This window comes from Dryobates pubescens, chromosome 9 (genome assembly GCF_014839835.1).
Source record: "Dryobates pubescens isolate bDryPub1 chromosome 9, bDryPub1.pri, whole genome shotgun sequence".
Taxonomy (NCBI): Eukaryota; Metazoa; Chordata; class Aves; order Piciformes; family Picidae; genus Dryobates; species Dryobates pubescens.
Window position 1 is genome coordinate 25,110,602 of NC_071620.1, and position 13,403 is coordinate 25,124,004.

General features: G+C 38.8%; 1 protein-coding gene across 3 annotated transcripts in view; it reads left to right on the top strand.

The window, feature by feature from the left end:
* Positions 1 to 13,403, top strand: part of TRIO (trio Rho guanine nucleotide exchange factor) — a 255,068-nt gene that overhangs the window by 213,492 nt on the left and 28,173 nt on the right. For all 3 annotated transcript variants that reach the window (XM_054164267.1, XM_054164268.1, XM_054164269.1), the window contains exons 35-37: positions 6,718 to 7,010; positions 9,005 to 9,175; positions 12,987 to 13,082. In XM_054164267.1, coding sequence (XP_054020242.1) covers positions 6,718 to 7,010; positions 9,005 to 9,175; positions 12,987 to 13,082 — 560 coding nt within the window. The remainder of the gene's footprint in view (positions 1 to 6,717; positions 7,011 to 9,004; positions 9,176 to 12,986; positions 13,083 to 13,403) is intronic.

Here is a 13,403-nt window from a genome sequence, read left to right on the forward strand (position 1 = left end):
CACAGACTGAAACTAAACTTAGCAGTGTGAGTAAATTTTAATACTTCCTACTTGTGACACAAAATACACTTCTCTCCAGAAATAGGAGAGAATAACAGCTTACTGCAAGCAATGTAATGCCCTACAAAGTCTGCTCTCTCCTCTGTAGTTCTGCCTTGTGCTTGCAGTAGGATAGGTTTGGAGTTTTGTATCCCTGTGGTCTGAATTCCAGGGTGCACAAACAGAAGTACTTCTGTTAACCTAGGAGAGTTGTGGGATTTTTTTCCTGACACAGTATCTTGCTTTCTTCTTGGTTTATTTTTGGTTTTGTGTTTAAAGAGAGGGAAACGAGTGTGGATGCAAATTCATCCAGCACTTTCAAGAAAGGTTTGTTTTCCATCTAAATTTTTTTGGTATTTAGCTCCTAGGTAGTGGTAGATGTGTTTTACAGCTCTCAGTGTGCAAGCTGTAATGCATATGAAATTATTTAAAAGTTTAAATATAAGAGCTTGATTTTACATTTATGGGGTAGGAAAGCAGGAAAGGATATTTTTAAAAATGATAATTTGAAAAAACCTATACCCAATTACCCAAATGCATTAACCCTTCAGGCATATGCCAATAATTTACTAGCTCAAATGAACAGTGTGTTCTTTTTGCCCTTAATCAGCTATTTTTCTCATTACTTTCTCTAGTGCTGTTGAAAATATAGCTGTCTGTTGGATGACTTACCTCAACTGCAGAAAGACCTTTGGAAGTTATTAACATTATAGTTGTCTGTCGTTGAGGGAGGGTTGGTTTTTCTCATTGCAGACATGCTTGTGGGCCAGCTTAGTAGCTCACTAAGAGAAGCTGAAGAGTGTCTCTTCTCAAGCTTGGAATTCCAGTCTATCTGATACTAGCACAATCAGCATTTGGTTACTTGAAAGACAAGTATTGAATACTTTTAAGTCCACGTGCTTTAGACTAGCATCTGTATAAATCAGAATGAATACAGATAACTCATTAAGCAGGGAAGATAAGCTAAGTAATTGAACTCTTTGTCTATTCACACACTGGAAGTAATGCAAATTTTATTTCAGCATAGTGTTTAACTTGAAACAGAAGGTAGGAAAGATTTGCTGACCAGAGATGAAGAGTGAGTTTGGTTGTTCCACTCCAAACCCTAAAGTGATTGAAAGACTTTCTTTTATGTATTGAATACTACCTTTCTGATTTTTATTTTATTTTTTGGGGGTGGGTGGGAAAGGGAGCAGGGGTTGCAGAGCAGTGGGGGTTGTTTGGTTTTGGTTTTTTGGTGATTGGTTGTTTCTTAAGAAAATAGTTCCATGAAAATTCTTGCACTGTCTCTACAGTTTAAGAAAAACACTTCCAAAAGGGCGTGGTAGAGATTCCCCATTTGCAGGCCCAATAATGCTCAATCTGCATTGCCTTTAAATGGTAAATTCTTTAATAGTGGCTTGTTAAAGATGAAAATAGAATAGAATAGAATAGAATAGAATAGAATAGAATAGAATAGAATAGAATAGAATAGAATAGAATAGAATAGAATAGAATAGAATAGAATTAACCAGGTTGGAAAAAACCTTCTAGATCATCAAGTCCAACCTATCACCCAACACTACCTAATCAACTAAACCGTGGCACCATCTAATGACTGTATATTCCAGTATTGGCTTACCAAAAATACATAGTGAAGGTAGTCTGAATAGGAAGCCCAGCAGAAGAGAAATAAAGTTCCTGATGTGTAACTGAATGGTCTTGTACATAGCAGATTGATAGCCTCCTACTTCAAAAGCAGTTCCCAGGCAGAAACTGTGCATGTGTGTCCATGAAAAAATAAACTTTGTATTCTTTTTTCAAGGTTTCCCCATCTCATCTAACAATAAATGATGACTGTGCATGCAGGTGAGGTTTCATGGGCTTTTGTCATTAGATGCTTATAAAATACTTTTGCTTCCTCTGATTCAAGAAAAATAGCTAAGTAGATGTTTGTAAGTAGATATGGGCTTGTGAGATCACTGAGCTCTTAACTGTTTCCAGTTCACATATTAAGCTTGAAAGTGCATCAGCATAAATGGTGCTTTGTGTGTTTTGAACCAATTAGCAGCTCTGGTCCCCAAATATGGATCATGTACCCACATCAAATCTTAACTATCAACTGGTTAATTACTCTGTATGATGGGTTTTCAAGTCCTTAAAATCTGTGGCAGAGGACAGGTCTGCAGTGGCAATGTGATATGCCAGTTGGGGTTACTCGGTTTGCTTTGGTCTATTTTTCACTCCTTGTCCCGTCCCTCTTCATAGTCCAGAGAATGGGAAATGCTCTTATTTTTGTCTTGGGAAGATTCTGGGTTTAGAGTTGGAGAGCAGGCATCAAACAGATTTGGTTTGATTCCCTAGGTTATGAAGTCAGGATTTTGTAGCCCCTTGTACTCCTTGTAAATACTAAAACTCTAGAAACAGCAATGTGGAAATAGTTAATATGAAGCAGAATATTTCAAGTCGTCAACTAGCTTAACATGGGTAATTTATTTTTTTAGGGGGGAAGGAAAAAAAGCTTATTAATCACAGATGTGCATGTTTCCAGTGTTAAGAAAGCTGGGACTAGAATGAGAATTCCCATAGCCCTTCCAGTTTCAAGAATTTGCCTGTTCATTGGAAGTAACTTTATCTTCTAGTTTGAGGGGGTCAGAACCCATGCTGCCTGTCCTTTTTCTTTAGCTTCACAAAAATATTTATGGACTCTAAGTGAACTCTCTGACCTCATCATCAGAGCAACATATGGGGATTTTAGTTTGAAAGAAGTGGCAGTTAAGTGATTTCTTATTGTGGCTATGAATTATAAAAGAAAACCTATTCATTAGATTTGTTGGGGGCGGGGGGCTGTTTTAAAATACTTTACTGAATTGCAAAGCTGTCTCTATTTGGGCAAGTAGTGATTTTATTGAATTCAATAAAATGGGGTTTTGTTGGACTGGTGTTGCTGTGTGTGGTTGTTACATGTGTATTGTTTTTCTTTACTCTTCAAAGTGACTTCTATTGCATTTCTCTTTTTCTAGAAGGGAATCTGACACCAGCTTACTAGAAAGTTTACTGTACTTGAAACACAGTTGGGGTTAGCATACCCCAAATGTATTCCATCCGTTTTGGTTTTAAAAATCCATGTTGTTCTTGGGTTCATTTTGAATATTCCTTTTTCCTCTTGACATGTTTTAGTGATAAACTATTCTTGTGCAACTCTAGAAAAACAATTCTCTGTGTAGTCATGAGGAAACCAGAGCCAATTAACTGTAAACAATCCCAAGCATGGCAATCAATCAAAACAAGTCTGTATCCCTAATTCTATAGACAGAAGTAGTACACAGAGATGGGGCAGGGGGAAATAAGACACCCTCAAGTGGCTGTTCTCATAGTGAAGGTGAAAGGGCACTTGAAAATGCCTCTATTGGATCTTGATGTGATCTCTGAAGAGTCTAGTTGGTTGGTATTCTGTTCAGGTTAACACTGGTGATGCTAAACCTTTTTTGCTTTTTTGTTTGGGTTTGGTTTTGTTGGGTTTTAATGCAACTTGATGTTTAAGCTGATGCTTATATGGCAATGCAGTATTTCCATTCATTTCAAGCTTTTCTTTCTTTCCCAGTGCTTTAAAGAGAAAAGTAGAACTGTGATATCATTTTAGCGTGCTACTTACACTTTGTCCACTTTTATGATTCCCTGAAGTCCTGATAATACTTCACTAAGTACTTCATATTAAATCATGCAGAAGAGAAGTTGAGGAGTGGTTCTATGATGCACGCCAAATGAAAACTAATGTTGTGTGGGAGGATATGGCTAAAGTATGTGCTGTGAAACATGTCTGGGTAACATTGTTTTGTCTCTTAGATCCTCTCTACTTGAGCAGAGTGTACATACTTCATCCTGCTCTCTTCCCTCCTCCTGCCCACAAACTCTTGGCTGACTTGGGTTAAGAGTAGGAGTGGCACAACAAACGTGTAATCAGACAGAAATATTAATCTCCCACAGTTTCAGGGGCTCTGCATTGTTCGGCTTGGTTTAACAAGAAATTTGCTAGTTAATAAGAGTTGGTTGTCAAAAGGATGGGTGAGAATTTGAGGAGGTGGAGCACAGGTTTTATAAAAAGAAATAAAGGATTTACTAACTGAATAGTCATGTTTATGTAGAGTAAAATTTATTTAATCAGTTACAGCACCACCACACTGCCTTCTTCTTAGAAATGAGTAACTGGAGAGAAATGCAACAGATAGAAAAGTACTGAACAGTATATGTTGAACTTCTGTGAAGAATTTATGGCCTTTCCCCCTCTCCCCCTTTCCCTATAAACAAGTGAATGTGCTCTATCTTAGTTGTATGGAAGGAAGTTTCATGAACTGTTGTTGGGAGGAAAAATATATACAAATGAAAGAACTTGGCTGAGTGGTTATAACATACTCAGTTTTGGGAGTCTTGAAAAGAAAGCATTTAGTTTCTGCTTTAAGAAACTCGTTTACAAGAACGCTAGCACTGTTTTCTCCTCTTCCATGTTCCACTAGCAGAATAGTGCAAAGTTATTGAAATGCCCATCAGCCCATAGTTGCTATGGCTTCTGAAACAAGGCACCTGATAAAAATTAAGATATCTATGATATGATAAAGTTGAGTTTGGTGAAAAAACAGTCTAAGTTCTTACAAGGTTTAATAGGAGATTGTTTGGATTCCTGTGGAGAGCTTGCAGTTGGTTGCAAGTTTTGTTTGGAATTCTTTTAGTAAGTGGACCACTTTTTTTCCTTCCTTTTTTTTTTTTCGTAATAAAGTAAAAAATGTGTCCTGCTGATGGCTATTTTGTTATGTATGTGTTGAGGACCCTTAAACAGTAATCCAGGGGCCTTGAGGGATATTCAGACTGCAAGTTGAAAGCCATTGTTACAGATAATTAATTTCTTCCTTATGTTTCCTGCCTCAACAAGAAAATAATGTGGTAATTCTGTAGTGCTGCTATCCCAAGATTTATAGGCAAAGCCAAGGAGTGTTTTTCCGGATCTGCTTTTGGTAGTATACATTCCTTAAAGCTTGGAAATCAAGTTAATGGCATTATAGGAAGGTTCCTTACCCATGTGCTGCACAGCTATAGCTGTGGCTAGAAGGTAGTTCTGTGGATGAATCCTAATTCTGGGTGATTTGGTTTAAAGTGTTAGCAGCTAAGTTGTTGGACTGAAGTTATGCATTATAAAGTTTATCTTCTTTTGCAAACATGATGAAAGAGTGGTTAATAGCAATTTTTATGTATGTGTTCATAGAGTATAAGCTACAGGAGTTCCTGGCATCGGAGCTGATATATCTTAATGTTCACGTGCCATTTGGATTTTATGTAATAGAGAAAAATGTTTACAGATCACAATTGTAGATTCCAGGGAAAGGATGCCCTTTCTGGAACAGCTTAAAACAGTGAAGGAAAAACACACAGTTCTAGATTACATTTTGTGTCTCTTTCCCTGTCTCTGTTCAAAGCCACAATTTGCACTTAATATGGTATGGAGACAGAGTAGGCTCACACACTTTTGTGTTGATCCAAAGCATTTGGGTGTTCACAATGAATTGTTTTGCTGCATCAGTGTGACCATATTATTCTACAAAATTCAAGCTACCTCTGGTCTGGTAGTTTTGCAGTACACATCTTAGGGAAAAGCTGCCAGTTGACCCAAACATCTGTGCCAGGCTTCAAGGAGGATCACAAGCACTGCATTTAATTGCCAGCAGTAGAAACATCCGACAGAACATGACACAAGAGTACACACAAAGACAAAAATAATACATATTTGACAACCTATAAGAGTCTTATTAATACTCCTTAGTGGTAGATAGTATTCATAAGAGTGGTGACAGGTTGGACTTGATGATCTTTGAGGTCTCTTGCAACCTTGGTGATTCTGTGTTACAATAATGTGTCCCCAGAAAAAGTATGTTTTAGGCAAAGAGAACTGTTGAGGGGGGAAGCATTGTGTTGCATAAGGAAAAAAGAAATGTAGTCTCACAATAGTTAACCAGTGGGTTGAACAGGCAGGAGCTTTGGTGGGAAAGTAGTACTGGCCTCATGCACATACAGTTACAACTTAAGAAAAGTGTATCCTTTGACTGCATGATTTCAGGCACTGCTTGAAAAATACTGCTAATCCTGAGATTTTAACAAATCAGCTCTTAAACATTGTTGTTCTGTGCCTTTTTGAAAGACAAACAAACAAAACAACATCCAAAAGACAGAAATTTTACTGGTTTCTGGATTATTTTTTTCCCCATTCCCAAGGGTCAGGCAAATAACATGACAATAACTGAAGCATTGGTGTTTGGAAAAAGAGCAGTTTCATTGAGGCAATTATTTATACTCTTCACGTCCATGCTCAAAGCACTTTTCAAAGACAAACCAAGCATATCCTTCCATAAATTTAGATGTTGTATGGAAAGTATAATTCACTATCAAATAAGTATCAACAGTGTGAATATGAATTATAATTGAGGCAGGAGTGACTTAATGAAGCTTGGCAGTTGTGAGCCTATAAATGGTGCTTATGTGTGGGTGGCCACATGCAGTGTGAGCGCTGATTATCGTGGTGTCATTAACAGCCAGGTTACTTCAAAATAGTCTGGTCAATTCATCCATAAATCCAATCTGATATCCATTATTACAGATGTCATTCATATCGGTGTTTCAGCTTTAAAGTGCTCCCCCTCATTCTTTTTCCAGACTCCCTCTCAGTTTCCAGCAATGATGCCAGTCCTCCTGCTTCAGTAACATCACTTCAGCCCCACATGATTGGTGCACAGAGCTCACCGGGTCCCAAGCGCCCTGGAAACACTTTGAGAAAATGGCTTACCAGTCCTGTGAGGCGTCTTAGCAGTGGAAAAGCAGACGGGCATGTCAAAAAACTGGCCCACAAGCATAAGAAGAGCAGAGAGGTTCGTAAAAGTGCCGATGCGGGCTCTCAGAAGGATTCTGATGACAGTGCGGCAACACCACAAGATGAAACTGTTGAAGAGGTAAGTGTTCAGGACAGCTTACCAGAACTTCTCTTTGTGATTTTCAAAGGACTAAAAGTCATCAGGTAAAGGTTGTCTTCACAGTCTACTGTCCAGCAGTTGAGCAAAGTGGCATGTGCTATGTGCTTACTCATGATGACTGCTGTACTCAAAGTAAGTGCCATGCCAGGCACACTTTGTGCACTTCTGCATTGAGAGCATTAGTAAGGCTCTGTGAAGAAGGATCTTTAGTTGAGAAAGATACATGGAACAGTAAAAAGTTGTTCTTTGGATTTGCTATCTTATCCTACTCATGAAAGCAGCTTTTTTAGTAAAGGTACTTCATGTTCTGAGAATAATCAGGTAACTTTATATTTCTTTTCCTTTTCTTGTTGATGAATCAGGGGAAATACAGGGAAAGCTGCTTAATTGCTTAAAGCTTTATTGAGACCTTGAGCAAGAGTTAGTGCACAGAAAAATTCAAAAGGCATTTACCATCAGTCAAATAATAAACATGGTAGTTTTCATTGGAGGGAAGAAAACTATGAACTATTCCAGATTTTGCCCCCTAAAAACATCTACTGAAGGTTTCCCTTCCTCCCACAAACTTCTGCCCATTTTTTAAAGCCTAGAACTCATGTATAAGCAAAACCTACCTCCAGTTAGGTACAAACAAAGCCATATTCCCTTATCTTCTGTTACAAACCTATGATCAAGGCAAGGAACATGATTAAAACGTTAATGGAGTGCAGGCCCCATATCACAGTCCCAGGGAAGTGTGCTGACCTCAATGCAACTCAGGCATCATCCCAACATGCTGCTCCTCCTGTCCTGTCCTTATGCACATGTGTGCTCCCTTGGCACTTCACCCTTCACAAAGAGAGGAAGGAGCACAGCAAGGTCTTCATGTCCACCTTGGAGATGCTGCAAAAAGCTAGATCCTGCCCAGGGATTTGAGTTCATTCCTGGATGCCATCAAGGAGGATGACCATACCAGAACACATTGTGCAGGTCTCACTGGACCAACGGCTTTATCATAATGGTTGGGTTTGATGATCTTAAAAAGTCTTTTCCAACCTAAACAATTCTATGATTCTGTAATTCCAACAGAAATGAATTGGCATCATACTGCTTCCATGCAAGTGCACAGCCACTTGCATGCTGTATCCAATTATTTAGTACTTCCTCTTACTCCCATCATATTTTGCTACAAGCTTGGAACATCAGTGAAGTTATACAGTAAATGTAAGGAAAGGGAAAAAATAGAGACTTGGCAGCATGGTCAATTTGGAGATTTCATTTGGAAAGGAATATTGACCTATGTCCTTGAATGTCAAGCTGTAGAAAGACCCTCTGCAATGCAGTTGTAGGATCGTTTAGGGAGTATGTGTTACTCTGTGGGTGATGGAAAAGTGCCTTAAAGTCAGAGGAAAACAATAACCATCTATGCTGTCTCTCTTTAAAGACCAAGATCATTTAGAGTAAAGTTTGGCTAATTGAAATTATAGATCCTTGTATAATTGGAAGGATTGTCTTTCAACACAACTGTAAAAATTATGCAAGCAGGCTGCTCTCCATACTTCAAGGAGGAGGAGGCAGAAAGGATAATTGGTAAAATACTTCATATTGTAATAGGGTGGGGGTTATATCCTTTAGAATTCTTACTATGAGGTTTGGTACTTCAGATACAAAGTCTGTGAGCTTCTAAGAGGAATGTGGCTCTTTACAGAACTCAGCTTGGAAAGCAAGCATGGCTTTGGTAACACTTTAGTAAATTTCTAGCTGAATGTCTTGTTCTCTATCTTAGTCCATCTGCTTTCATAAAACACTGAAAGCTACCTTTGGCACCTGTGTTTTCTCCCTGGTGTTGAGAAGCTACACTGTGTTTGTAGGATCATCTCAACTTGAGAGACAAGTGAATCTACAGAACAGACTTGTTTAAGGCAAGCTTGTGATAACAAGCTTCATGCTGATGAGCAAGTAACAGAGCTTGAATGTCTTTATTTTCTTTACAGAGAGGTCGAAATGAGGGTCTGAGCAGTGGCACTCTGTCTAAGTCATCCTCTTCAGGCATGCAGAGCTGCGGAGAGGAGGAAGGTGAAGAGGGAGCAGATGCTGTACCGCTTCCTCCTCCAATGGCAATTCAGCAACACAGTCTTCTCCAGCCTGACTCTCAGGATGATAAGGTAAGAGGATCTTTCTTCCATTTTGCAAAGTCTAGAATGTACGTAATGCAGCTTGATGGTAGACAAAAGTAATTGCTATGCTACTTTAAATAACATTAAAAGCCTTTTCTGTGGAAAGAGTATGAATTAAATGCTTCTCTATTTTAAAAGCACAACTGCAGAATTGTTTCTGCTGGCACTTTAAATGTGGAAATGGGCAGCTTTGTGTGTTTGTAGGCCTATTTACATCTGACTAATGCCCTCTTTAGTGATTAGACTGTAATAGATTTATAATCATACCTTTGGGTACTGAGATTAAAATACTGTATGCAAATAAAGTTTATCTGGAGAAATTAACAGTTCTGCATAACCCTTATAGATCATAGGGTGTTCGCCAAGCCTTGCTATTTTGGATAGCCTCAGCTGGGGGGGGGAGGGGGTTAGAATTTCTGTGTACATCTGTTACAGAAGCTGTTCACATCAGCTCTAAGGTGTTGGGGTTTTTTCCTCTTTTTTGGTAAGGGGAGTGCCTAAGAAAAAGGTCTACTTAAAAAATAATATCCAAACAAGGGTAATAATCCAGCTGAGGGTGAAAATTTTGCATTAGTAATGCAGTTTTGGATGCAGGTAGTCTTACTTGTATATAATCTGTTTTTCTTAAATGTTATGACGTTCATACATTGAGAGAGCTTATTTCAATTCTCAACTTGGGGTCAAACATGTAAGGGAAAAAGTATCAAGCCTGGAAATAGAGGTGTTTTAGAATGGAAACAGCCTGAACTTGTGTGGCAAACAGGCACATTACTGTTTTTTTTCCCATTTTGCTGCTAAAAAATTCAACTTTTGTAATCTATTGCACTGAATGTTGCTAGCGGATTTCGTGGCTGGTTACTCACTGTTCTCAGTGATGCAGATGTTACTGATAACTTTGGCTGATCTTTTATTTCTGTGTGTGTTTCTTTTCTTCCTTTTAAAAATGCTGCCTTTCAGTGGGTGTCTTACTCATCCCTGGAGCTAGCATTTGTAGGATCAAAATGCCTGGTTTCCATGCTCTACATATATTTAATTCCCACTTGTATTCTGAATTGAAAAGGTGTAGCACATGAGTTGGAGAGTTAATATATTGGGAAATATTCCTGAAATAAGCCAGCCTTTAGATCCAAATGTTTTATTGTTGGAAAACAATAATCTCAGTTTGAGGCTTAGAAACAGAATAAAAATAATGCTGGTTATAATATCTTAAAGTTCCTGATGATAAGCTGCCATATTTGCATGTCTCTTAAGTGATATTAAATATAAATATGTGTGTGTGTGTGTGTGTGTATATATATATGCAAATCTTATAAAAAGTTCCCCAGAATAAAATGGGGTTTGCTTATATGCAGCAAGAATAGTTATGTGAAGGGATATGCTTGTAAGTTAATGTTCACTCACTTTATATTTCTGATGCAAAGTCAGACCCTTATTGCAGTAGAGAAAGAGACTTTGAATAGTTTTGAATCCTCAGTAAATTTTACTTTCACTTCTTCAGAGGTTAACATGCACCCACTGCAGTAAAACCATGTTGGGAGGTTTTAAAGTAGCTCAAAGTCTCACGTAAAAATAGTGATTCTTCTGTAGTGTTTTTGTGCAGTATTTGTCCTACTGCATGGTGGGAGGCAAAAAATGTCTCGTCATGAGGCAAAAATGTCCTGTCGTGGCAGCCTGGGAGGTTGCGTGTGCCTCCCTAAAGATTCCAAAACATACCACTAATTTCCAGTACCTAAAGCAAATGTTTTATTGATTCACACAAGCAAGAGCAGTTTTGCCCAGCAGAAGTCAGTTGGCTCTATTGATGAGTTACTGATAAATGAAAGGCTTGCAAACAAATTCCTGGTTGTCTGCCTTCTGGGTGGAGTCCTCCTTCACATTCCTGCCACGCTCAGTGGTTTTTTTTGGGTTGCTCAGCTCCTCTGGATCCCAGGGCACATCTCCTCCTTTTTGTGACCTCAGAGGCTTGGCTTTCATTTGTGCCTCACTGCAAGCACTTCTCCCAGGACTAAACTCAGTACTGGAAACTCCCTGCACACTGGGTTTCCCCCCTCCTACCGGGCCCACTGTGAGCTGCAGTAGCATCTCACACCAGCATGTGCTCCCTTGTTCCTTCCACCTTTTCTTGTTTTATGGTCAAGGGTGTATTCTGTACCCAGAGTACATCATCAGGAACATCAGCAGGCAGACTGATCTATACAGCACATCCATTTACAGATAAGTGATATAACCACATAAACTGGAAGCTAACCAGTTTTGGTGTTTATCAACAGTCCTGTCCCATGCACTTCCAGCAGAACAATAACAGGGAGAAGGGATCTTGTCCAGAGTCTGATTCCAACACTGTCAGTGTTTCATAAGGCTAAGCTGAGCTCCACATCCAAAGTTAAAACCTGCACACAAGCCTGGATATCCTGGTCAGCAGTCAGATGTTGGGAGCATACAATTGCCTAAAAGACACACCAGCTGTGGAATTGCTCAGTTTTTAGAGTGTATGCAAATATCATGTGCTAGACCATGCTGATTTATCTAATATCACTAAATAACACAACCATTTTCTCCCTTAAGAGCTCATCTGCACAGTATGTGTTGGTCTGTTCAGCAGCCATTGCACGCGTCATGGATTTGCATTTGCAGTTTACAAGTTGCATTTATTTTTTTTATAAGCAGTATTAGAGTTTCAAGATGAGTTATGTTAATATGTTTTTTGCTTTATGTTTTCTCTTTTTATAAACTCTGATGCAGCATTATGTTAACTTGTGTTCTGTCTCTGCTTTGGCTCAGTTCCCATATCTTTCCATTTAAAGTTGTCTTTATTTCCTGTGCTTACCCAACCTCTATTTCTTTTCCAAAAAAGGCAAATACAAGGCAAACTACCTAAAATCTGTATATTCCTTTATTCTTTTTTTTTTTTTTTACATTGATTTATGAAGAGCCTTATTACACCCATGCTTGATTCAAGCAGATCCTCTTGTGTTAAGTCATTATACGTGCATTTTTTGGTCTAGTTTTCTGGAAACATTTGCAGGTCAGCTTACCTTGTACTACACAATGTTCACTGCGCTGCTTGTGATACGAAGTAGGGCTCCTATTACACCCTGTCTCCACTTTAGAGTTATTTAATGGTACACGTATAATGCAAACAACTCTGAATATTACTGAAGCTGAATGTAATGGCCCTCTCCCAGAATCCTTTACTGTGAACACCTTTTACCTGCAGTTGTATCTATAAACTGGCATTTTATAGCTTCTGAGGTCAGAGATCTTCTGTGCTCTACACATACCATTAGGGAAAATGGATGGCACAAGGAATGGTGAGCTCAGTTTCCCCTCTGTATCTGGGCATCATACCACAGCTCCTTTAAAAACATAAATGCCCCTGAGTTACTACTGTGTTTTATCTTACCGTAATGATTCTTCCTCCTTTAATTCAAGTCATCTTGGTTCCTGTTACTGTTTTGCAGTCCTTGCTTTGTTTAACCAGCAAGAAAGTTGTCCACTATGTCAGCTTAGGGAATTTTTGTAGCTGTTTGTCAGGCATTATCATAATCCGCAAGATGAAGAATATTTCTTTGACTTCTATTGCATGTAGGTATAGGAATTTTTATCCCAACATTCAAATTCTGTTGGGGGTTACTTTAAATTTTCCAATTCCAGTTGCCCAAGTTGAAAGGGATGATCTTAGTGTTATAGCACACTGACAGTTACTGTTGAGTACCTTTGTCTGACAAGGAAGTCTCTTGATCCTTGAGCAAGTTCCAGGCTAACTCCAGGATTCTCCTTCCTTTATGTGACTGCGCAGACATCTTCTCGATTATTGGTGCGGCCAACCAGCTCCGAGACACCCAGTGCTGCAGAACTAGTCAGTGCAATTGAGGAGCTCGTCAAGAGTAAAATGGTGAGACCAACTGGCAGATGCATATGGTTAAAGAATGTGTCTTGCAAGTCCTGACTTGCTATTCAAATAAAAGCTATGTGTCTTTGACATGTAACATTTGATGCCTGTTTCAAAAGTCACTTTCTAGGTCGGTTTACAGGTTGTTTTGTATACCTTCATTTGTAAAAGCACTTACTGACTAGGTAATTGGCTATGTAAAGAAGCAGAAACCAATCAGTAAGAGTGAGAGGAAACAGCAGAAAATGTATGTCCTATTAGTAAAAAGAATGCAAAGACTCAAGAGTCTTATCCTGATGGACCCTTATGAGAAGAATTGCTGGA